The sequence below is a fragment of the Leptodactylus fuscus genome, chromosome 3 (assembly GCF_031893055.1).
Source record: "Leptodactylus fuscus isolate aLepFus1 chromosome 3, aLepFus1.hap2, whole genome shotgun sequence".
Lineage (NCBI taxonomy): Eukaryota > Metazoa > Chordata > Amphibia > Anura > Leptodactylidae > Leptodactylus > Leptodactylus fuscus.
Genome location: NC_134267.1, coordinates 190,518,717 through 190,545,956, shown reverse-complemented (window position 1 = coordinate 190,545,956; position 27,240 = coordinate 190,518,717). Strand labels below are relative to the sequence as shown.

At 42.5% G+C, this 27,240-nt stretch overlaps 1 protein-coding gene across 1 annotated transcript; it reads left to right on the top strand.

Annotated features, from left to right (window-relative positions):
- On the top strand, nt 1-27,234 carry SNORC (secondary ossification center associated regulator of chondrocyte maturation). The gene is made up of 3 exons (XM_075268938.1): nt 1-389; nt 18,980-19,153; nt 26,992-27,234. The coding sequence occupies exons 1-3, from the start codon at nt 314-316 to the stop codon at nt 27,099-27,101; spliced, it is 360 nt and encodes a 119-aa protein (XP_075125039.1). The 5' UTR covers nt 1-313; the 3' UTR covers nt 27,102-27,234.
- The last annotated feature ends 6 nt before the right edge of the window (nt 27,235-27,240 follow it).

Genomic DNA, 27,240 nt, shown 5'->3' with positions numbered 1-27,240 from the left:
GTATGTTCTATAGGAAATCTTTCCTATGTATTACTAATCTGTACTGGACGTGTAAGCGTGTGTTAGATGAGGGCTTTTTTTGGGTGGTTTGGAAAAGGAATTTTGCTGGGTGGTACTGGTCCCTGACGTGATTGAGTAGGAGGGCTATGAGGGGAGTGCGAGGTGTCTGGGGTGTGTGTGTGCCTTCTCTCTTGATCCTCAGCTAAACATTTCCATCCTTACTGGACAGAGACACCTTTGTTAACCCAGAGGCTGCAAGGTCTCCATAACGTCTCACCTCTCACACTTTACATCTTCCCAGCAGTAGATAAACATGTCTTGCTCGGGGACCCCACAACTCGTGCTGCTCCTGCTTTTTACAGGAATTCTTCTGCCTGCGTTCCTCACAGGTAATATGAAGGACGACTAACTTACTAGGCAATAGCATTGCATGTGACAGTCTTCATTACAAGGCCTGTATCTTATTCGGAACTAAGAATTGGCCTATTGAGATCACAAGTTTTATTTGATAAAATTTAACATCTTTCTTTATTCAGATTTTCGATGGTGAATTTACAGATAATTTATGTATATGTCATGATGTCATACGTATAATTTATTGTGGGACAGAACCTCCATGATGTATATACGTTTTAGAGATTAGTCCTATTAATGCTGTAATCTAGCCGCGTACCTACGTGTTACACATTTCTCCTTTTCTGTAAATAAGTTGATGTAAGATTTGTGGCTGGACACAGGGCTGGGTCTGCACAGGACTCGACCAGTGGACAAGGTGTCCTTTGTGCGAGGTAACAGGGCGCCTTTCATGCTGCCACTGGCCATTCGCCCGTTGTGGCTACTAACTCCACGCTGACGCCGGCCATGGGTCTGACCAATGGCCTTTTTTGCTGGTATACGTTTACTGAGGTATGTTATTAACCCTGCCTATACTTGTAATTTGCCAATTTGTAGGCTATATGGCGTCCAGGAACATATATGCAGTTTCAGGAAAAATTAGCAGAACGGTGAGAAACTCCGAACAGATAACTTTGCCCAATGAAGCATTGTCACTAATGTGCTGCTTCCACTGTAGATCTTCACACAAGCGTGTAAAGACTCACATTGCCGCGTTCCAACAAACGCAGTCAGCAGATTTGTCATGAGAAAGATGGACCGAGTTCTCAAGTATTCAGGCGTAGCAGAGTTAGCTAAAACTTCTGCAACTAAACTGCTCTGCGTGCGGCGTGATATATTATCACAGAGGGTGACAACAAAATCAGTGAAAAATCATTGAAAAATAAGATATCGCACTGTACCAGGCTGACCAATGGTAGACGTTCGGGTTATCTTTGCTACATCTGTATTCTTGCAGAGAACCAGTTTTCATGCAGAATTCAGATTACTGCAGCATATGGGTGAGATTTAGTGAAATCTTATTTGCTTTCTTGCATTCATACTGTGGCTCTGCTCCCTGTGGACATATAGTTGAGACCCCCCTATGTTTGGGGATACACGTTGCGTACTCGAAGTAAAGTATAGTAGCAGTGTAGTGGATGGGATTGGAAGAAATCATGGTTGAAAGCCGCAGTGAATACCTGTTTCATGATGTTTTACCTTCAGAAGGGTCCACTGTTGAGTATCTGTGATGACATCCTCCAGCAGACCCAATACCAGGGGCCATAGCCTAAAAAGCTTTCTCAGACCGGACATCAAAAACCAGTGGTGTTGCCATTGTGGTGTGAGCAGAGACAGACTTGTAGAACGTGTGGTTCTTGTTCATTTGTTGTCTGAGTTTTACAATACATATTTTCCCATCTGTTATTTTAATTGATGTTTTACGTAATAGCATTGTGTACAACACTTATACTGTGATCCCTCAATTGCAGAATTTATTTGTTCCAAGGTAATGGTTGAAAACCATGAAACTTAAGAACCAAAGTCTATGGGAATGATCTTCAGGGTGCTTCCTATAGAGGGCAGCATAACAGAGGCACTGTCTCCTTATTTACATCTTGGGAGGCAAATTTGCATATTCCTCCCAAGATCCCTTACAGTAGAGCGAATATGGCTGTATAAAGTCTCCACACAGCTAATAGGTGGTCTCTCCTTAAGAAGTGACATTATGCCCATAATCTGGTCTCTCAGCCTCTCACTTCTACCAAGTCAGTTCTCTCTACGCTGCGCTGACGAGGTCCAACCAGACCGAAACGGCCGTCCGTAGCTGAGAAACTGTCTTGGTAAAAATCCCACATTATGCAGTAAAGGCTTCTGGGAAAGTCAGGCATGTTGTTCAGGGTGCTTCCCATAGAGGGCAGCATAACAAAGGCACTGTCTCCCTGTTTACATCTTGGGAGACAGATTTGCATGTTCCTGTTATGGGAAACTAGTAATTCATGTAAAGTCCCCAAAATGTAATTCCAAGTTAAAAGGAAAATCTAGCCAACACTACAGACGCTAATCCTTTACATGCAAAAAGTCTGGCAGAGCTGTGGGCAATGGGAATTGCTTCTTGTGTGGAGGACGATAGTTTCTTCAGTGTGCACAGTGTACCAAAAGATGGAGTCGCCCTCACCTGGTGTCCATAGGCAGTGCACATGTAGTATCGCACTGTACTGTAGAGAGGCGCTATGATCATTGGCGCAGGCACTTACATAATGCAGAGAGTTACTATGTAATGCCCATGCTGAGTGGCTGGATCATTTTGCCAATGTACATGACAGATTGGCAGTGTCTGTGGCATTTTATGATGAATGTGATTACAGTAGATTCCCAAGTTACAGAAAAGCCCATTGTATGGCATTATGGTAGTATTGTAAGCTAAGACCAGTGTATTTGAGTAACCACTCTGATATAACTATTACAGCAAATTTTTGTTGCAAGAAACAGTATGGGCTCATGCACACGGCCGAATGTGCATCCAAATTAAAACTAGTAGTGACCTCAGAATGTTATCCACGCGCATTCTGTTATATTCTGTTATGGATTCACATCTGTAAGGCTTCTGGATCTGTGCCGTGCCAATAACGCAGAGCAGAATATAACCTGCTCTGTAATGTATCTGTCTTATTGGAATGGAATAGGTCTGGAAGCTCCATATACATGAATGCAGTAGGATGTCATAAACTCAGCCCCCAACTCTGCCCATACAGTCCTATGTATGGGCGCCAAATATTTTAGGCTATGTTTACCTTTTTCCCCCCTCTTTTACTAACCCTATGAATCCAAGATGAAGTTATTTTGCAATATGTGTCTTAAACAATTGCCTGCTTGATTTCTACATCATCTCAGAATTGGTACAGTGTAATCTTGCCATTTTTTCCATACCTTGTTCTAGTATACGTTAGGTAAGGCCTGTATTACACGGCCAGATGTCGGCCACTCATGTGCCCATCAACGAGAAAACACATTGGTGAGCGTTTGCATGTTCCTTATTACACAGGATGATACAAACTGTCTGGGACAGGAATGATCTCTGCCGCAATCGTTCCTACCCCATTCAGCTGCTTACCTTGCTGATAATTGTCCTGAATATCCGCCTGCCTTTAGGCTGTATCGGTTAGCCAGCAATAAGGGACAAACAGAAGGGAAAATTACTGCAATGATTGTTGTCTGTTACCATGGCAATGCATAGTCTGCATGGGAGCTGTAGGAAAGTGGTAACAATTTAATTTCTCTCTTCATATAGTGTAGTGTATGATATATGTTGTATATTGGTTCTATAACCAATGTGTGTTTTTAACTAAGAACATTGAGAGCATAGAATACAAGATGGACACAAAATGGCCTCTCTTATACAGGCAATGTTTAGCAAACTTTCCATACATTATTACAGGCCCCTTCTGCTAAGCTGACTTTCACTCTGAAAATCTCTATCAGAGGGGCTGCAGGTCACATGACTCATCTCTGTAGAAGGCTGTGGAGAGGGAAAGGTTGGACAGGAAGTGCAGCAGATGAAAGAAGAAAGAAAATCTTAAAGGGGTTGTCCCATCACAATGATCCTATCTATACTGCTTGTTAATGTGGATGTAAGACTTTTCCTAAATACACTGCTTCAGCAAAACTGCTTTGTTTGTCCACTATCTTACTTTATTCAACTCATTGTTGACACAGCCCTGACTTATCTGCTCAAAAGTCAAGTGATGTATCTGCTGCTCTCAGGGGGAGGGAGGAGGGGCTAAGTGCAGGGAGCCAGCCTGTGTATCTAGCTATTCCTGTGTCTACATCACATGACCTAGCTCCCTGCTCTCAGATAGGGGAGAGGAGCTGCTTTCATTTCTGAACGTCTTCTGTTCTCCCAGTTATCAGGCTAGCTAATTCAATTGTGTTCATTATGGCAGACACAGGCAGTCTCTGTATGTAACACAGAATGGAGTTGCTCCTGCCTGTACTTCATAGTCCAATATTGTGCATATAGTGTTTAAGGACCTTTGATGACATCACAGGCCCTTCAGCCGCCCCATAGGATCACGCTATGCTGTGGGCGGAGCTACACACTAATTTGGGGGCGGAGCTAAATGGCAGGTTGCATATGAAACCCCGCCCACCAAATGACGCATGAAACCAAGAAGAAAGAAGATTTTACAGCAGTGAAGACTGGTGAGTATGCAACATGGGAATACCCCTTTAAGCCCTGTATTGTAGAAAAAGCAGCTCCCTATATATTTCCTATTGTAGCCACTCTAAGGCAGCAACAACAAGAAAAGCAGCTTTTACGCTGAGGCATTGGCTATTAATAGAGTCTTGGATATTAATAAAAACTTTCTATCATGACTAGAGCACTTTACTATATATGTTAGTACTTCACTGTATATGTCCTGAGCAAGAACTTACTCTAAGGCTAAGTTCACATGGGGAGCGTAATGGCGGATTTTGGCACCGAGTGTGATGTGGGGAGCCACGTCACTCTCGGGCCAAAATCCGACTGTCACGGCTTCCCCCTCCGGAGTAGGCTCAAGTGAATGGGCCGACTCTGGAGGTTGAGAGTGAGCCAGTTATAAAATAGATTCCTTCCCTTCTCACTGTGTGCAGTATATGGCCACTAGTCTGCACCCACCAGCTCAGAAAGGACCAGGGACATTGCTATATGATTGACTTTTTTTTTTATCTTCCCCTCTCACAATATGATCGTGTAGTCGCCCATAAATTTCTAGAGGTGCCCTATTATCGATCTAGACAAGGTGGAGGTTGTTTTCTGGTATCAAACATGTATGTTACATGTATATGAAATGTGTATCAGCCGGATCTACATTTGGTCAATCTGCTTTTGCCTTGATGTTGTAGTGTAGAGACTTGTCTTATGTAAGTCATGACACCGTAAAAAAAAAAAAAAAAACTTCTAGATCTGCTCCCTTATTTTTTATGTTTTCCTTTTCAATTTGTGTAATGCTTAGTTTGTCTTATCCAGGCGTTTCCTTTGATCTTATTTACGCTTCTACCAGTATAGGTTCAGCTTAGAATTATTCACCTTCCAGTACGTGCTATTTTTGGTCTGCAAACAAGTCGGATGTAAGACCCCTGTCTGTTCTGCTGGCTGTGTAATACATTGGAGCAGTGTTCATCTCACATACTTGTATCTGCCCGCACGCTTTATTCCAAGGTCTTCAAATATTAGGCTAAGTAACTGCTAGGTTTTACAAACTGGTCAACATAGTCTCGGAGCAGTCCGTGTCTTGTTTTTCCAGTACAGTTTAGAAAGTTGAAGCAGATCTAAAAGGCACCATGTACAGGCCCAGCCCCATACTGGGCAATCCCACTACCTGCCATTCTTTACAGTGACTTTTCTACCATTCCACCTTTTCAGAAATTTGTACTTTGAAAAATGTCTTCTGATTTGACCCTCTCTCCATAGATAAGCATCTATCGCCATGCTGAGCTAGGCTTTATTACTAGATGTCGGAGTATGATTAACACAAATGAGTCTCGATTTATTCAGTATCCAGTACGAGCACCACCCGCAAAAAATACACGCACTTTGGCAGGTGATCCAAGAGGTCATTAATGGCTGTCTGAGGAATGCTATGCCATGCTGAATATACTTGGGCAACCAAACCATTAAGATTGAATGCTGGCGACTCCTTTGCAGTATGCAACCAAGGACTTCTCAGGTGTGCTGAATGGGGGCGCTGCAGGCCATGGTAGCACAATAACACAAGCTCTGTAAAGCCTGGATTTGTCCTGTTGAAAAATAGGTCCTGGGACACTTTAGAGAAATGGCTGTACCACTGGTTCCACATCCATGTCAATGTAATGCTGAGCTGTTAGGTTACTTGCAATGAAGACTAGAGGGGTCCGGACATCTACTGTACATTGTACAACTTCACAATATGATCCCTGAAATGGGACCAGGGTTATGTTTTCCTGTAAAGACCTCCTCACATCTGAGACCAAGTCATTCTATCCTCACTGAAGACTGTAAACTTCCATTGCTATCTTTTGTTGCAGGGGCCTCTGTGGAGCATAATAGAGGTTGCAGGGGGCCTCATTACATCTGAGAAAAAGTCAGTCTAACCTCACTGAAGTCAATAAACCTTCATTGCCATCTTTTGTGCACCTTGATCTCTTATGAGATTGGTAGGTGAGATCAATGAAACAACTGTATTTGGACATCTGGCCCATAGCAAGTCAGCCTTCTGATGGTTTGTGTCTCCTGCCCTAGGCTTGGGATGTTGCGTCCAGTTGGATTTATTGGAAGAATGGTGTGTAGCGATCCATTCTGTACTGTAAGATGATTCATCTGTGTAGATGCTCACCTCCACACTCCTCTTGCAGTCATTCCAGGTTTTCATCGCTCCTCCTACCAAGTCAGACACACAATACTGAAAAAATGATGGCATCTCCGCCTAGTCGCATAGCGGTCCGCCAGAATGATAACCGGCATGTACAGGAGGCTTCACACATTCCACAAGTCCACATATGATGATTAACGTTTCAAGTGGCTAAAAAGCTTTGCTGCCAATCTGTTTTTTAAGCGTTTCTCACATGCCACAGATTGGGGATAGGAACTAGAACGTGGTCATTTGTAGATCTTACTGACACCTGCTGCTTCATTGATTTGCATATCCTTCCAGCTTGTTGTTGAGGGGGTGTATATACCTTTTAGTGAAAACCACCTCCAAGACAAAATTTTTACCAAGTTGAACTTGCTCAATTCCTCTAACCCAGGGGTAGGGAACCTTTGGCTCTCCAGCTGCTGTGAAACTACACCTCCCAGCATGCTCCATTCACTTCCATGGGAGTTCCCAGAACAACAGAGCCAACATGCATGCTGGGAGTTGTAGTTTTGCAACAGCTGGAGAGCCGTACGTTCCCTACCCCTGCTCTAACCTTATATTGAAAGAGAGACCTCCAATCCCTTGCAGTAGTCTAGTTACCTACCTTCTAGTTACCTACCTCCCCGTCCAGCTCTCTAATATCCCTTGTACAATGTGGAGACTTAAAGGGGTATTCCCATGACGCTTGTTCACTAACCTGCAGGCTGTTGTGCTCTCTTCACTTCCTGCTTTTCTCGGCATATTGGTGGGCAGGGTTTCACTTGCACGGGATTGGTTGTAAATGAATTACCACAGTGTAAAGCTGATGTAGCAGAGCTGGATTTGAGTCAGTTTGCATTACATACAGAGGTAATGGACTCCCTATTTCAGCCCTTATCAGCCAAATTCAATTAAACCGACTGATAAGAGCTCAGAAATCCCGGAGCTCTCTGAGAAGCTCCGCTACTTAAAAGACACAAACAGCTCAGAGCTGCTCCCAGCCCCTCCCTCCCCCCCTGAGAGCAGGCAGCTACATCACTTGACAAATGAGCAGATAATCCCAAGAGCCATAGAAACGGAGTGTAAACAATGAAGTGAATAAATTAAGATAGCAGTCAAACAAAGCAGTTTTGATAAAGCAATGCATTTAGGAAAAAGTCTTAAATCCACATAAACTAGCAGTATAGATAGGATCCTTGTGATGGGACAACCCCTTTAATCTGAATCCGGTACTTAGAAAGTCTACCATCATTTCCAAGCATATTCAGCTGTCATCACCGTATTACACATTTCCACCATACACCATGTTACAGTGATACACATCTGACCCTGTGGTGAACCTGAGGCGGACGGTCAAAAGACGACCATGCGGCCCCTGCAACTTCTATTATGCTCCACAACCACTGTGGAGCATAACAGTGGTTGCAGGGGACCGCTGTGGGACATATATGTGTGTATGTGTATATATATATATATATATATATATATATATATATATATATATATATATATATATATATATATATATACACTCACCGGCCACTTTATTAGGTACACCTGTCCAACTGCTCGTTAACACTTAATTTCTAATCAGCCAATCACATGGCGGCAACTCAGTGCATTTAGGCATGTAGACATGGTCAAGACAATCTCCTGCAGTTCAAACCGAGCATCAGTATGGGGAAGAAAGGTGATTTGAGTGCCTTTGAACGTGGCATGGTTGTTGGTGCCAGAAGGGCTGGTCTGAGTATTTCAGAAACTGCTGATCTACTGGGATTTTCACGCACAACCATCTCTAGGGTTTACAGAGAATGGTCCGAAAAAGAAAAAACATCCAGTGAGCGGCAGTTCTGTGGGCGGAAATGCGTTGTTGAGGTCAGAGGAGAATGGCCAGACTGGTTCGAGCTGATAGAAAGGCAACAGTGACTCAAATAGCCACCCATTACAACCAAGGTAGCCAGAAGAGCATCTCTGAACGCACAGTACGTTGAACTTTGAGGCAGATGGGCTACAGCAGCAGAAGACCACACCGGGTGCCACTCCTTTCAGCTAAGAACAGGAAACTGAGGCTACAATTTGCACAAGCTCATCGAAATTGGACAATCGAAGATTGGAAAAACGTTGCCTGGTCTGATGAGTCTCGATTTCTGCTGCGACATTCGGATGGTAGGGTCAGAATTTGGCATCAACAACATGAAAGCATGGATCCATCCTGCCTTGTATCAACGGTTCAGGCTGGTGGTGGTGGTGTCATGGTGTGGGGAATATTTTCTTGGCACTCTTTGGGCCCCTTGGTACCAATTGAGCATCGTTGCAACGCCAAAGCCTACCTGAGTATTGTTGCTGACCATGTCCATCCCTTTATGACCACAATGTACCCAACATCTGATGGCTACTTTCAGCAGGATAATGCAATGCCATGTCATAAAGCTGGAATCATCTCAGACTGGTTTCTTGAACATGACAATGAGTTCACTGTACTCCAATGGCCTCCACAGTCACCAGATCTCAATCCAATAGAGCATCTTTGGGATGTGGTGGAACGGGAGATTCGCATCATGGATGTGCAGCCGACAAATCTGTGGCAACTGTGTGATGCCATCATGTCAATATGGACCAAAATCTCTGAGGAATGCTTCCAGCACCTTGTTGCATCTATGCCACGAAGAATTGAGGCAGTTCTGAAGGCAAAAGGGGGTCCAACCCGTTACTAGCATGGTGTACCTAATAATGTGGCCGGTGAGTGTATATATATATATATATATATATATATATATATATATATATATATATATAGAGGTCGGGTGTGAGGAGTCAAAGAGGTCTGTGTTGCAAATTTTACAGAATCAAATAGTCGTGATGACGCCACCTGTGCTCAGATGCAGAAGCCCAAACTAGCGAAGGATAGGGCCGCTTGGTTTGTTTTCAGAGCGGCCTTGTCCTGGACTAGTTTAGGTAAAAATAAATAAATACATTTTTAAAAAGTCCTGTGGCCGCTGCCCCCACCGAAAGTGCCATTTGATATGTATGTCATTTATGTAGATTTAGATAAAAACAACTTTGAAGTGTGCATTGGTATGGGACTAAAAGGGGTACTCCCATCTCAAGGATCCTATTTACACTTCTAGTTTATGTAAATTCAAGAGGTTTTTTTTTGTTTTGTTTTTTTTAAATATATTGATTTAGCAAATCTGCTTTGTTTTCCTGCTATGGGAAATTATTCCTCCCATTGTTTGCATAGTGTTTATTATTATTATTATTTATTTTTATTATTATTATTGTGTATTTATATAGCACCATTAATTCCATGGTGCTTCACATTTGGGGGTTTACATACAATACACAATATATCCAATATCCAGTGTTTCCATGGAGCTGGACCTGTTTGATAAGACAGAACAGATGATGTCACTCACTTCTCTCACTGTTTGCTGATAAAGCCTTGTCTATTATCTCCTTATGTAAACACACAGATAACACTGAGCCCATTCTCTACAAGCATCTGTATATTATTTCACCTGCATTTATATTAGATTTCTAGTAATCGTTTTTCTTTAAATCTATAAAAGTGACAGACAAGGGCGTATAATGTGTATCACTATAAATTATCCTCGGCAATGGGGCAGTAATAGGTGAATATGCTTGGGGGAAGTAGGACTATCTTTTAATATGTGATCTAACAAGGGATTAGTATCAGGGTACTAGTATTAGTATTACAATCAGAGGATGGGATTTTATTTCACTTTTTACACACTAAAATCATACTTGCTTTTGCGGCCGCTGCTTGACAAGGAGTATAGCTTACTTGTAACCTGAATATCCAAGTCCTCCTCATGTTCTGCTATTCTATATTTTATTCCATTTCATGTATGTGCAGAAATACGATTACTTTGGCCTAGGTGCATTGCTGTACACTTACCAAGATTACAGTTCATCTTTGTGTCCGTGCTGGCAGGTTATCTAGAGCTTTATGAAATATTTATATATTTTTTTACTATAAAACTATCAAGCCCACCCGCAAGGTCATTAATAAAGAGAATTGGACCTAAAACCGATCCTGTGATCCCCACTGTCTAGCCCATTATACAGTAGGTATCTACAATTTGGGACAACTTTTTTTATTTATTGCTTTCTGTTCACAAACCAATCCTTTACACACGTGACTATATTGTCCCTGTATCTGTAGCTTCAGAGCAAGGCTGTTGTGGGGTAAAGTAAAACGTCTAGAAAAAATTTAGTTAGGTTAGCTTCCAATGAAAAATACATCCTTAAACAGCCACATCAAGGTAAAAGTAAACAAAAATAGTTATAGCTTCAAGGATGTAATAATAATAAAAAGGACCAACAAAAACTTAAAAGGTATCTTGAAGCCAATACTAGCTGGGTCCTTTAAGGCTGGGGCCCCATAGGTTGGAAAGGCTGCCATTCGCCCACGAATCCCTTGCTCACCTTGCGTTAAAATCCGCGGTGCGGACACACCACAACTTCCAAAACTGGCATGGTTTTGGAAATCGCAGCATGGCAATTATATCTACAGAAATTCCGGTGGTTTCCACATAGATGTAATTGTAGCAGAAAGTATGCAAAGGAAAACTCAGCAAACTTTCTGTTTAAAGTGCTGCAGGAAGAACCATGATGTGATGGCGCCGCGGTTTTTTTCTGTAGCGCTTTTTGGCTGCGGGCAGTCCCATGGGGCCTTAGCCTTAAAGGGATTTTCCAGTTCCCACAGTCATTTGTCATAGTGATGACCTATCCCTAGAATGATAGGTGAGAATCCAACAGCCAGACCACCAAACTAATCGGGTGATGCGTCTGCCTCTGTGCACTGGAAGCGACAGAAGTGACGTCAGCGTCTGCAGCAGATTTGCTCTTATTCATGTAATAGAAGAGCTGTATAGTGGTGACATATAGGTACTGCAGCTCTGCACCTATTACTATAAGCAGAGCAGCCTCTGGCTCCATCTTTCACTGTAGTTTTTAAAAATTTAAATCAATTGGCTATTTGTCTCAGATTAACTAAAATGGCTGCCGCAACATGAATTGTGGAGAGTCTACATCAGGGGTCCTCAAACTGCGGCCCGCCAAGCACTTCTGTCTGGCCCCGCCGACAATGCCGGCAGGCGTGCATTTATAATGAAGCTCCTGGGGAGCTCGGGCCAGGCCATGGAGCGCACTTCACTTTACCTATTGGAGGGCACCGCTCCCGATGTCTGTGTGACCTGCTCTGCCTCCGGCCCACTGTTTAAAAAGTTTGAGGACCCCTGGTCTACATGTTGAGCATTTTAGAAAATTATAGTCCAACCTAGATGAGCCAAGATGCACCAAAGCAAGAGCATGAGCAAATTGTTGTACTCTATAGCACCACCACAGGGAAAATGATCCATGGCAAGGTGCTCATGTGATACAGCGATCTGTACGGCAACACTTCCTTCTGGCTTATACAGTCACTAAAATGGTGTCTGAAGATGTGCTCTCTGAACTAGACAACCATGCAACTTCTCTGCTCTGGGTAGTGACTCCATGTAGTCATTGGCCAAGGCTACATTTTTGTAAATGTCATGTAAATGTAGCATATGGACATTCACTTTCACTTCCAGCCCAGTCGGCGCTTTTTAATTTGTTCTTGAGGTTGGCGCAGTTCCTATCCCTATCCAGGCCGTGCTGACAGCAGTGTGTAAGATTTGTCAGCTGTGTGTAGAATGTGTGCGCCTATGTGTTCTGCATTCACTGCAGTCGTGTGAAGAAAGGGACATTTTTATAGAGCTAGTATGCTACTAATGTGCTCTATCACTTGGGGGGGGGGGGGGGTCATAAATGGTACCAAACACCTGTATAACGCAAAAGGGTTTTTTTTTGTTTTTTGTCTTTGGCTCTGTTCACATTACCTTCAATAGGTGGCCACGGTAAAAGCATACAGTTGTAGACTTCACCAATAGGCTTCCATAGATAGCAAAAAAAAAAAAAAAACACTTTAGGCTGGGACTGCACAGAGGGTTAGGCCCCACGTTGCGGAATAGAAGTTTGTTTTGTTGCAGTTTTTTTTAGCCAAAGCCGGGAGTGGATTGAGAAGATGGGAGAAGTATAAGAGCTCGCTAGATAGTTCCCATTCCTTCTGTAGCCACTACTAGGTTTGTTTAAAAAAAAAAAAAAAAAAAACGCAACTAAAAAAAGCTGGTTTTCCACAACATGGGGCCTCAGCCTTAGTGTGACTTTGCACAGGATTTCTCAGAGTTGGGACATTGTGCTTCAAATAGTGTCTGTGTCTCCCCAGCCTCACTGTCTCTCCGTCATGTTGGTAACAGAAAAGGTGAGAATACTATACTACCCATCCTAAAAAGAGGAACATGGCAGTCGGCTCCCCACCATGCTGTGCTTCAGAAATATTCGCATGAACACTCGCAGGTCACGGCTCCACTGGGCACTTTCCTGCAGGTAGTTGTCTGTTATAGCAGAACGTGGCAGTAATGTCACAGAACACAGGTAATGGCCTTATCTGACTATGGTGGAGGTCACAGGCCTGCAGCATCACAGCAGAGGTCTTGTCTGCACAGGGATGTGTTCAGCTCACATGGACAGTTTCCACAGGCGCCTGCTGTCGCTCTCTCTACTGATTTTCGGGAAAAGATCCGCTATGGACACTGGGAGGCCAGGACTAGCAGAATCACAGATAACCATGGATGCACACACATGTCATCTGTGATTTTTTTTTTTATTCCCCCCCCCCCCCTCTTCTCCCCATAAACTTTCATAGGTGAGGTGCATCTGAGATACATCAGTATTAGTAGAACAAGTCCATGCTTCCATTGATTTATAGCCACGGACCTGTGAATAAAGACAGTAAAATGAATCGGTACATATGGCATCTGTGAAATATGCCAACATGTGGATAAGGCTTTACCCGTGGTCAATATTATCTAATCTGTTTCTTGGCATTTATGTATAATCAGATTTTATTAAGGGTTTTTAAACAGGGAAGGAAAACAAAAAAGAATAATCAACGACATTCGAGGCTCGCAGGCCCCAGCAAGTGGAAAAGAGTCGAGGAAGCATCCCCGACTCCCAAAGTACAATGTGATACAAACATTGGTATAGTGAAAATGACAAAAACCAGCAACCATAGGCCACAGTAAATGGCCAACAAACGAAGAAAACAAATGGAGGAAGATGGAAAAACAGAAAACAAAGAGAACAGATAAACACGGCGACTGCTAAAGGCAAGGACAAGACGACAAGCGGAAACGGGAAAGGCAAAACAAGGGGAAAAGGGAGAACAGTGAGGAAGGATAGGGCACGATCAGAGACTAGAAAAGAGGGGGGGGGGTGGAGAGGAGATATCCTCCAACCCCACCTCAAGAAAAGGAAGAGGAAAATTCAGAGGAGTCTTGAAACAAAACCCACGGCTGCCACAGGCCTTCAAACCTGCAGGGATCTGGGGAATCCTCCGCGGCCAAGGCCTCCATTCTCCGGATAAGGAGAAGCTACTGTAGGAATTCAAACAAAGAAGGCGGAGCGGTGGTGCGCCAGTGCCTAGGAATGACAGCCCTGGCGGCCGTGAGAAAATGCCCCAACAGGTCCTTCTTAATTTGGGAGAGTTTACCAGGGAGAACCGACAGTACAGCCAACTGGGGAGAGGCAACAACCAGGCCATCACACACTGTTTCTTGGCATTTAGTTACTTGTATCTTACAATAACTCCACATTTGCTGTAAATGGCAATCAGTATTTGAAACCATTCTGGAAAAGCAACGCTGCAATGTAAAGCACAGAGGACAGATCAGCAGCCTAAGCCTCTGACAGTCGCTGTATTATGTACATACACATGGATGCATTGTGGAATAGCTATCAAAGTACAATGCAAGTGCTTTGGATTTCACAACACTCCATTCACATGTAACATGAATAAAAACAAACAGATTTACAGAGTAACATATCTGCAGAATAACCTGATCATTTGTCTTGGATATCACAATGAATTCAGTTTTTGCTGTTGGTTTTAAGGCTTGTTCCATAGTATAGTTTGTATACTGTATGGTTACAGCCGGAGTAACTACACCCAATGACAGTCATTATCGGGCTCTAGACCCAGAAGGGACCCCAAAATACATCAAATATACCTCTATTCTAAATAGTACAAGGTAAGTAGGGTCCCCATTACAGATTTTGTATTGAGGCCCAGGAGCTTGAAACTACACCCTTGTGTGACTACACTGGGAACCTCGGTAGAATATTCTATGGTAAAAAGATAAGTACAACACAATAGTTTTCATTTTTTTTATGGGTTTTTAGACTTTTTGTGTACTGCCCTCACCACTGTCTTATGCTTCAATAGATGTGATATTTCAAAGCTTGGATGGCTAAAAGAACATTATCTGTAAAGCGCTGCGGAATATGATGGCGCTATATAAGTATATAGTATAGTGTATATGATGGCGCTATATAAGTATATAGTATAGTGTATATAACTGTAACACTGGGGCAGATTTACTATTGTAGTTATGACTGGATTGTAAGCTCTTGCGAGCAGGGCCCTCAGTCCCATTGTGTGAAATGACGTTCTTTGTAATGCATCTTTCTGTCTGTATTTGAACCCTACAAACTGTACAGCGCTGCGGAATATGTTGGCGCTATATAAATAAAATTTATTATTATTATTATTGTGGTATAAATTTGAGGTATTACAGTAGGAGTATCTACACACATCTAGTTTGAGCAAAAATGTTTCCGACATCTTAGACATTTGGGTGTGTCCTTGATCCGGGGCAAATAATCTGGACGGGTTGTAGGCTTGTGCACCCGTTATCTGGACACATTCATTAAAATATATACCATCCATGTGCTGGCTGTGCTGCTTTCTCATGTACCTGTGAATGCACACATTGTGAGCTTGCAGCCTTAGTAAATCTAAATCACTGTGTTTTATGCATCTTGGTCTGACAAGGCATAGCAACAATAATTCTATTTTTCTTAAAATGAGGGGAAACATGTAAAGAAAACCAACTTTGAAGTTTTACACAAATGAAGCAGTTGGTGCACAGGGGGCGGACCTTCAGGTCTCAGGGCACTACTCTTGCTATTCAAGATGGATGGGTGATGTCATAGCAGTGGGAGGATCAACTCTCAGGGGGTCTGAGTGGCAAGAACAGTGCTTCAGGGAGTTGAAGGCCCGCCCCCCAGTGCACTTCCCAACTGGCTAATTTAAATAACACTTGAAAGTTTTGGTTTTTTTCCCTGTATCTACAAAAAGAGTATAGCAGAGTTGGTGACTTTGGATCCCCTCCTGCGCTCTGCAAATCACTGGAGCCCTGGGGGATGCTCTTGTATATCAGTACTATGTTTCTCCAGTGCTCTGACTGCACTGCAATAGAATCCATTTCCTAAAATAACCCCTTTAAAACTTCTAATGTGAAGCAGGTCTTAAAGAGAATCTTTCACATACTCATAGATGTGCGGTATTATATGCTATAAATCTGACAGTGCGGCACTGATATCTCTCCACTGTCTGAAAGTCGGGCCTTACAGCCTCTTCCTCACTGCATTGTCATGCAAGCTCCCCCTTGCAAGACTTTTCCATAGACTTGAACTGTCAGCAATGATGCTGAGGTGTAAGGCCTGCCTTTCTGACAGTGGGGAGACAGCGGTGCTGCATAGATATCTCCAGCACCAGGGTGCATACTGGGAAAGTGGACAGTGCACGGAATTCAGCACACTGTGGACTTTCTAGTGGTATATAATACTGCACATCTCTGGGGACGTCAAAGATCCTCTAAGGTCTCCTTTTTATTTTACAACAAAAGAATTTATTCTTCGTGAGACTTTCAGATGAGGCGTTTACTGTAAAACAAAACAAAATGAAAAATGGGCGCATTTCTACTCATCACACATAGATGGCGCTATTCACCTACATAAATCTCCTGATGGCTGTGTAGTTACTATACATAGGTTAACCAAAATGTGTATACAAATACACTATGTGATCGAAAGTATCCAGACACCTGGCTGAAAATGACTTACAAGTTCGTGGCGCCCTCCATCGGTAATGGAGGGGGCTTGCACCCCTTGTTGTTTGGCGTGGCACTATCACAACACAGGCCTACATAGATGTTTTAAACACCTTCTTGCTTCCCACTGTTGAAGAGCAATTCGGGGATGGCGATTGCATCTTTCAACACAATCGAGCACCTGTTCATACTGCATGGCCTGTGGCGGAGTGGTTACATGACAATAACATCTCTGTAATGGACTGGCCTGCACAGAGTCCTGACTTGAATGTTATAGAACACCTTTGGGATGTTTTGGAACGCCAACTTTGTGCCAGGCCTCACCGACCTACATCGATACCTCTCCTCAGTGCAGCACTCCATGAAGAATGGGCTGCCATTCCCCAAGAAACCTTCCCGCACCTGATTGAATGTATGCCTGCGACAGTGGAAGCTGTCATCAAGGCTAAGGGTGGGCCAACACCATATTGAATTCCAGCATTACCGATGGAGGGCGCCACCAACTTGTAAGTCATTTTCAGCCAGGTGTCCAGATACTTTTGATCACATAGTGTATATTGAAAATAAATGTGAAACTTTTTCAAATGTTTTTGTCTTGTTTATAGGGTTATTTACAAGAGTAATGTATCTGCAAGAGCTATATATCGTGCCAATATAGGAGGGGTTAGAGCCTCCATCCTTCTGATTTCTAAACGTGCATGCGTACTTATGTAAGAGGAAATAAAATCTCTATGTGCTCGAACTAACCACGCGCATTCGTACTTGTGCATCCACAATATATCACAAGGGATGACATAAAGATATAGGAGGAGTTAAAAACTCCCCATTTGTCTAACTTAGGAGCGCGCATGCGTACTTGTGTTTCAACATCGCAAAACTCCTAGTAAGTATAACCAATAATGTGCCGATATGCCTGTTTAAAAACAACGCAATCTAATTATCAAAAAAAAAAGTATTTTAAAAGGATGTGTGAAGTGTTATAATGAAATCTAACAGGGACAAAAGGATTATAATGGCCCTGACAAAGAACTCATGTAATATATAGTAAAAAAAAACAACTAAAATAATGAAGTAAATGAATAAATAACACACATAAATGAAAAAGAAAAGTAACATACAAACATACCACAACTAAATAGACCTTTCGAAGACCAATATAGCTTTACACCGACTTCATGGCCGTTTCAGCCAGTCGGTCTGCTTAGGTGTGCTGCCACCTTTTCTACACCCATGAGGTTTATCGTCATATAACTTTAGTTTGTAACTGAAGGACATAAGATTTTTATATGCTCTGAACTGTTTAATTTGAATATAAGTAGAGCGCATTAGCCTGGAGTTTTTTTAATCTATTTTGTGTATCTGCAAGAGCGACACACTTAGAGCTAGTTCACACGGAGGTTTTTTGCAGGTGGATTTTGGATTTGGAGGAATCCCCCTCAAAATCCACCTGCAAAAAAGGCTCCAGTTGACTTCAATGGGAGCGGCTCGCTTTTTTCTTCCTGCTAGCTAGTAGCTTTTCCGCTGTGTGAACTAGCCCTAAAGGGCAAGAATGGGATTAGAGCCCATCAATGATAAGCAAAGCCTATGTCATGGGGATCAATGTAAAATCTGTTACAGCCCCCGCCTATCGTATGCCACCCATAATACTGATATTTTCATATGTACCATTGGGTCATTTGAGTGACCTTTGATACCAGAGTTTGGATGCGACCTGTACCTCTGTCTACTGGTATGCCCCCTGGATCTCCCCAAAGCTGTCCTCATTTCAGGTCAACCATCTTTTTTGCACCAAATGGACAACATTATAAACATCTATGGTAGATTTGTCCCATAGTTTGGTGCTTTATAATATCCTGTGTGATGCCCTACATGCTCCTTGCACATGGCTCTGTGTACAGGTGACCTGACACTGAGGACATGCATGGTATATCAGGACCTGCCCATTGTCCAAATTTCACCCTGAAGCTTTATGCAGGTGTTCTCCCCTTCAGTACAATGCTGTACAAACACACATTGGCACCAGAGAGCCTGTGACTGTAGTATATGCCACAGGGATTGTGTGTCTTTGTACGGGCTCCGTGCCCACAGCTCTGCCACAGTAAGGTCGTCCTAGTGAATGTCAAATACTGCTTATTTTTATATTGTGTGCTCACTATAGATATGATAGAAACTGATATAGCAGACCATGTAATGTAACCAGGTGGTCCACTATAATAAAAAACCCTCTTTATAACTGGTGTTCTTATTCTTCAGTAGGCTACCCTCAAGCAGCAGTACCCACTGTGTGGCAGGAGCCCCCAGAGCTTCCCTCTGGAGCAGAACCCATTGAAACCACACCATCTGTACCCCTCTCCGATGTCACTGGGGTCCCACCTGATGCACCTGAGCCAGACCCCACATATGAAGACCCTCTGGGTAACAGTGATGGTACGTTGCTTCTTCTTACACTGTGGTAGTTCAGTCCGGTGAATGAGTCAGAAAAGCTGTTACCACGCTGTAAAACTTCTGAGAAAATGTGTTAATGGCGGCATTATACACAGTATGGGCTGGTTACAGTCCTGAGACAGTCATAGCTGCAGCTATTGTGGGCACTTTCACCAGCAGACAATGTACCCCAGGCCTAAGAACCTCACTCACTATCTCCATGCAACATCTCATACACGTTTGAGTTATGAAACCAGCCTGTGTAGGCCCAAATTGGAAGCTGCTCATAGATGTACAGGTTATTGGTACAGATGTTACTTTTTGGTATCTGTAGCCAGTTGTGCCCAATTCCTCTCAATCAGAATAAATGGCTCATCAATTCCTCATTCCTGGCATGAGTTATAGTAAATCTGGCAGACTGAGGTATCTCTGCCCCGCTCTGATCAGTGTCTATGGCCCCTTGCAGACAAGCGTGGCGTGGGTCAGTGTGCTATTTGGGTTTTTCCTGTCACATTCATCTCAAAGAAATTTAATAAAAATTTTTTATAGAAAAACCAAGGATGGCAATAATATAATAGAAGGATAGACCTTCTATAGTCAATAGTCCGCTAACAGACAAAGACTCCCAATATTAATAATAGGAAAGCTTTATTTTTGGGTACACATTCTAACCAATACTTCTATGGTGTAGGGAACAAAATACCAACTTCAACAGATGATACAGTCCGAGTTTTGGATGTCAGAGACTAATGTGTGAGGCAGATTTACCAGCCTGTATACTTATGCTGGGAGACGGACCCCTACCATTATAGATATATTTAGCTATAACACTAGGAGTTCATCTTTGGGCATAGTGTACAGGTCAGTAAATCCAGCTCTCATATGGACTGCGATCTAAGATTCAGTAGAGTCAAATCAAGCTATAGAAACTTTTTAGGAGTGCATTGTGACCTATGGAAAGGTCATTGTGCAGAAAGGGGGGTAGCTAGACTCAGTTTATCATGTATTGCGAATCTACATATACCATACACACTCAAGGGCGTAATTTAGTAGGGTGCAGTCACACCAGGGCCCAGGAGTCTTAGGGAGCCCATAAGCACTGGTATCAGTATTGAGATTGCAGCTTCCATCTGGCCTATAAACCAAGGAGACTCACAGATTACCCTAAACACACTAAGGGGGATTAAACTTCTTAGCACCCGTGACCATCACTGTCAAGAATTCGCTGTAGGGATGAGGTAGGGGGCCCGGACAAAAGATTGCACCGGGCCCTCAAGATTTTAGTTACGCTACAATATTATTACTTTATTACTTTATTGTGTTATCTATATATTATAGCTAGGTTCCAATGTAATCCTGGCTGTGGCAATAATGAGGTGACTGCTAAATAGTAATCTCTACAGAACAGGAAGTGTCAGACTATCATTAGGAGAAATGCAGATAGGAAAAAAAAATCCAAAAAGATTTAAAAAATACTTTTAGAAGGTAGATGTAAACGATAGGCAATTTTTGGATGACACGCTCTGTAAATTCACCGCAATCATAAACCAGATTTGTTCCTATACCAACACTGATACAGTAAGGCTAAGGCACCACGTTGTGGAAAAGCTCCTTTTTTGTTGCAGATTATGTTGCGGTTTTCCTGGCTTTGGCTCAAAAAACGCGGCAACATCTGCAACGCTGAGGCCCTACATTGCAGAAATGTAGCTTTTTATTTTGTTGCAGATTTTGCTGTGGTATTTTTGAGCCAAACCTAGTAGTGGCTACAGAAGGAATGGGAAAGCTTCAAGCTTCTTCTTTCTGCTCAATCCACTCTTGGCTTTGGCTAAAAAAAAAAAACTGCAGCAAAATATGCAACAAAAAAAAAGCTGCTTTTCTGCAACGAGGGGCCTCAGCCTAAGACGACATGTACACAGTCGTGATTGAATGGAACAAGAATAACATTCGTGTGCCGCCCCTGCCTCCAAGGTCCCATTCATTGAGGCCAGTGAGCATAGTCCACAAAACGAACAGGAATAGGACTTGTCTGAATTTTTGCTCACAGACCCATATACTGAACTGTGAAAATAAACAGTTATGTGTATGGGGCCATAGAAATGAATGGTTCAGTGTGCTGGCCATGACTGTGCACGAGACCTAAGACAGGTTTCACACAGCCAAGTTCAGGTTGGGAAACTTGGTCCGTGAATCTGGCCTAAAAGAAGCTAAGGTGACCTGAATGAAACTCAGCCTGCCGGACCAGCTAAACTGGGTTCATGTTGTTATATGCGGCCTCATATTTAGCCCCCTTGCACGCGACCGTATGAATGGTCAGTGTGCCATCAGGGTTTTTCCATTTCTATGGGTCCGTACACATGGCCAGGTCCCTTATGTGGATCGCAAAATATGGAACAGGTCCTATTCCTGTCTGATTTGGCAGACCGATTCATTGAATTAAAGGGGCCACAGAAACACGGATGGTGCACCGGAGGAACCCATCATCCTGAAAAGGAAGCTCATTTTCTTATATCTTCATCTTTCTTACTTTACTATGTGCAAAAAAAATTGCTGGAAGTAAGACAGCACAGATCAACCTTCACAAAATGATGGCGTAAGAAGAAATACAAATACATATAACATTACATTGACCATTGTTTTTCTATCCGTGAAGTGATTTTTACTGACAATTTTACCTTTAATGTAAAGTCAAGAAAATTACAAGGCTAAAAACATTAAAAAAAAAAAAAAAAAACATCTTAAGGTTTAAAAACACATCAATGTGGAGGTTCTCAGAATAAGACACCAGAGAACACATCTGCACTGAAAATGGAGACATGGATGCTGAGGCAAGTGCAATGAGAAGCCCAGCAATACCGGAAGCAATAGCAAGCGGGCGGCAATGACATGCAATTATCATGGCCAAGTCACATTGGCACAAGGCCAAGGTTGGAATAGTTGACTGATACATGTATTGTATTTCCCGGCCTAGATTTGCTGCATACAACAGGCCCGAAGTTCAGTGCAAATGAACCAGTGGTCTCAGCATGTTGGGTTGGCGTTACCCAGTACTCATACCCATCATGTAACATGCACGTGCTTATAACACTAAACATGAACACGTGTCTGATACTTGGAGGAGTTGGAGGAGACTTATAGAGCCTAGGCTAGGGTATATGAGCTGGATATTTTTTTTATATACAATAAATTTATGCGCAGCCCCTGGTGCCTAAAGTGAAGGGTCTGTAAATCACAGGTTGGCGACTGGGCCAAGTATTCTGAACTGATCCTATAAGGTTAATGCCACAAGTTCAGATATTGTTGATTCAGTTCTGCAGCCAATTGTAAAAAAAATAGCATCTGCCCTTTGTAGGTCCTCGCCCTTGGTGACTCATGGCTTTGGCTTCAAAAATTACATCGTAAAAACCTGTCCTTACTCCAAAAACACTTGTTCCTGACAACTGGTCCGTGCCAGTGATCACCCACCAAACCTGTTTTACAGGTTATTATATCATTTATGCAGCACATCACTCTGCATGGCCTACATACAGTGAAACTATATCGGGGGGAACATTCACTTTAGAAGGCCAAATGCAAATCACCGGGGATTACCTTTTGTCATAAATGGGGAAGGGGGGGGAAATCATTCATCTCATTCAAGCATAAAGTCAAATGATGAGCCAGATTTATCAGATCATGTCGTACACATGTATTTTCACCTTACCCACAGCCAAATCTTTCAAACACAGTTTTTTGTTACACTGGATTCTGGCGCCTGCCATCGAGAATGATCACTTGTGGTAATATTGTACATGACATTTGTCGGCTGACGTGGCTGCGTATGGCCAGCAAGGAATTCCATGCTAGCAAGGAATGCTGGGAGATTTCAGCTGTGAAGCCGAAAATGTGCTTAGTGATATTTAACTTTCTTTGGGTTTCTGCATGAAATGGCTCTCGATTGTCGGCTCAGTTGCATAGCAAAAAACACTCCTCCCTCCAGACTTCCACCCTGCTGTATAATGGCAGTAAAGCATCTACTGTATATAGTATACATGTCATGTGCAGATCCCACCTGGGATTTCATCCTGTGTTCCTCACACACTTTATTTCTGGAGACCATAAGAGCCACAGAAAGCCCTTACATAGAGAAACTGCAACATAATGTTTTTTTGGGGTTTTTTGATACATCAAAAGGAATAGCAAAAATGAACCTGACTCCGTTGTGCTATAGCTGCGCTCCTCCTGCCTGGCAGTTCTATTGGATTATGGTGTGGTTGAGGCAGCAGATGTGACTGTGGCCAATGCACTTTCCTAAGTATCATTCTTTTAGTCATAAGATTCCGTATCATTCTTTATATGTGTAAATAGCAAGTGAATCCAATGAATGTGAAATGTAAAATATAAAACAGTAGGGAAGATACAAGTGTATCTAAACTGATTTTCTGTATCTAAACTAAAGAAGCACTGCTATAAATAGTTTGATAGTCTATCCCATTAGAAGGCGACCTGATGATATAAACCATACTCATTGTCCGTGTGCAAACAGCTTTTCTATTCATTCCTAGGAGTTGCACATCAAGGCTCTCATACAATAGAATAGAGAAACTGATTTCTTGTCCACACATAAGAGATTCTGTATCAATTGGAGAATCATATTGCTGGTCATGTGACACAGCTGAGGACCAAATAAAATAGCTTATAAATACAGTTACTAGTAAGAAGATTACATGGGCTATGAATTACAACATGTAACTTTCTAAGGGCTAGAAAATTTTAAAAAATCATGGGAATACTTCCTTGAAGGGGTTAAAAAAAAAAGGCTGATGTTCCTGATGGCTGTTATGAACATGAATGTAAGGGGGTGTTCACACTACCGCTGCTATCAACCCTGGGGTTTCCGTTCTGAACCCCAGGGAAACTGAACAGAGGACGGCTTGCCGGCAGTCAGCTTTATAACCATTCATTTGAATGCGTTTCTAAAGGTGACCGCCGGTGTCCGTATGCTGCCTCTCCTCATGGAAACCAATTTTCTTTTTGCATGGACACAAAGTCAGATGGGCTTTAAAGCTGACCGTCGGCAAGCCATCCCCTGTCCAGTTTCCGCAGGGTTTAGGATGGAAACCCCGGGGCAGACAGCGGTGGTAGTGTGACCTCAGACTGGCAGTCTGAAAATCCCCGAGTTGCTGATACTAGATGACGTGTCCGGCTATCTTCACACTGTCTAGACTATTTTTATACCACCTTTTTGTTGGCTTACTTTGATCCATAATTTTATGACACTGTTTTGGCACATTTTTGGCACATCCCATTTCAAGAACATTTAGCCCAAACTAGATGTGCCAAAGATCCGTCAGGTTTATGCTAGTATTAACCACAACAGTAAATGAAGGGCTTGTATGTGCACTGTAGCTCCTGGCATGTAAACCACATTGGAAGTTGCAGTTCTGTAAAAAACTGCTTTGGCAGGCCACCGATTAAAAAAAAAAAAAAGGAGAGAGCCCCTTTTAAATCACTTTAAGGCTAAGGCCCCACGGGCTGGAAACGTCATGCTAAAGCGCTGTGGGAACAACCACGGTGGCAATGCATCGCAGTTCTTCCTGCAGCGCTTTGAACAGAAAGTTCACAGAGTTTTCCCCCGCGGACTTTATGTTACCATTATTTCTACGGGAAAGCCGCTGGTGTTTCTGTAGATATAATTGACATGCTGCGATTTCCAGAACCGCGCCGATTCTGGAAATCGCAGTGTGTCCGCGCTGTGGTTTTAAACACAAAGTGGGCATGGGATTTGCATGAATACTGTCAGATGCCGTGATTTTTCCCACAGCGTTTCCGCATTGCCCCAGTAGTAGGCTGAGGCCCCATATTGCGGAAACGCAGGTTTTTGGTGCGGATTTTACTGTGGCTTTTTTTTTGTGCCAAAGCCAAGAATGGCTATAAAAGGAATGGGAAATATCATATATATATATATATATATATATATATATACAGTCCTATGAAAAAGTTTGGGCACCCCTATTAATCTTAATCATTTTTAGTTCTAAATATTTTGGTGTTTGCAACAGCCATTTCAGTTTGATATATCTAATAACTGATGGACACGGTAATATTTCAGGATTGAAATGAGGTTTATTGTACTAACAGAAAATGCGCAATATGCATTAAACCAAAATTTGACCGGTGCAAAAATATGGGCACCTCAACAGAAAAGTGACATTAATATTTAGTACATCCTCCTTTTGCAAAGATAACAGCCTCTAGTCGCTTCCTGTAGCTTTTAATCAGTTCCTGGATCCTGGATGAAGGTATTTTGGACCATTTCTTTCTACAAAACAATTCAAGTTCAGTTAAGTTTGATGGTCGCCGAACATGGACAGCCCGCTCTCAAATGATCTGAAAACAAAGATTGTTCAACATAGTTGTTCAGGGGAAGGATACAAAACGTTGTCTCAGAGATTTAACCTGTCAGTTTCCACTGTGAGGAACATAGTAAGGAAATGGAAGACCACAGGGACAGTTCTTGTTAAGCCCAGAAGTGGCAGGCCAAGAAAAATATCAGAAAGGCAGAGAAGAAGAATGGTGAGAACAGTCAAGGACAATCCACAGACCACCTCCAAAGAGCTGCAGCATCATCTTGCTGCAGATGGTGTCACTGTGCATCGGTCAACTATACAGCGCACTTTGCACAAATAGAAGCTGTATGGGAGAGTGATGAGAAAGAAGCCGTTTCTGCACGTACGCCACAAATAGAGTTGCCTGAGGTATGAAAAAGCACATTTGGACAAGGCAGCTTCATTTTGGAAACAAAAATTGAGTTGTTTGGTTATAAAAAAAAGGCGTTATGCATGGCGTCCAAAAAGAAACAGCATTCCAAGAAAAACACATGCTACCCACTGTAAAATTTGGTGGAGGTTCCATCATGCTTTGGGGCTGTGTGGCCAATGCCGGCATCGGGAATCTTGTTAAAGTTGAGAGTCGCATGGATTCCACTCAGTATCAGCAGATTCTTGAGAATAATGTTCAAGAATCAGTGATGAAGTTGAAGTTACGCCGGGGATGGATATTTCAGCAAGACAATGATCCAAAACACCGCTCCAAATCCTCAGGCATTCATGCAGAGGAACAATTACAATGTTCTGGAATGGCCATCCCAGTCCCCAGACCTGAATATCATTGAACATCTGTGGGATGATTTGAAGCGGGCTGTCCATGCTCGGCGACCATCTAACTTAACTGAACTTGAATTGTTTGTCCAAAATACCTTCATCCAGGATCCAGGAACTGATTAAAAGCTACAGGAAGCGACTAGAGGCTGTTATCTTTGCAAAAGGAGGATCTACTAAATATTAATGTCACTTTTCTGTTGAGGTGCCCATACTTTTGCACCGGTCAAATTTTGGTTTAATGCATATTGCACATTTTCTGTTAGTACAATAAACCTCATTTCAATCCTGAAATATTACTGTGTCCATCAGTTATTAGATATATCAAACTGAAATGGCTGTTGCAAATACCAAAATATTTAGAACTAAAAATGATTAAGATTAATAGGGGTGCCCAAACTTTTCCATAGGACTGTATATATATATATATATATATATATATATATATATATATATATATATATATGAATCTCAAGTACTTATTCTTCTCACTCCACTCCAACCCAGCAAAATCTGCAACAACAAAAAAAGCTGCGTTTCTGCAACGTGGAGCCTTTGCCTTGCTGTGTTGAGCAAAACTCCTTTACTTCTTGGCAAACAGATTGTCATGTGTCCTAGAGATATATATGTTGTAGAAAAATGGTATAATACACATGTGATATGTCAGAACTATTTCTCAGTCTTTTCTTCTACTCTACTCCGCAGGTTCCCTGGGTCCTGGAGCAGTCGCTGCGATAGTCCTGGCAGCCCTACTTGGCACCTCCGTCCTCATCGCTCTGATTGTTATCACACTCAGAAAATTCTCTGCTTCTTAAACCAATAAAGAATCACGTTGTGTTTCTACCCTTTATGGTCAAGTTGAAACTGTGAGCTAAAACACGAGCAAGTGAACTGCACTTAGATCCCATTTTCTCCAATAAATGGCTATATCAATGGCTTTGTACTGGGAACCTA

What these genes read in the sequence shown, in the direction of transcription:
- SNORC (XM_075268938.1), top strand. Translation starts at nt 314, where the DNA reads ATGTCTTGCTCGGGGACCCCACAACTCGTGCTGCTCCTGCTTTTTACA. An exon ending in TCTGCCTGCGTTCCTCACAG is followed by an intron (nt 390 to 18,979) that starts GTAATATGAAGG and finishes CTTATTCTTCAG; the next exon opens with TAGGCTACCCTCAAGCAGCA. An exon ending in CCCTCTGGGTAACAGTGATG is followed by an intron (nt 19,154 to 26,991) that starts GTACGTTGCTTC and finishes TCTACTCCGCAG; the next exon opens with GTTCCCTGGGTCCTGGAGCA.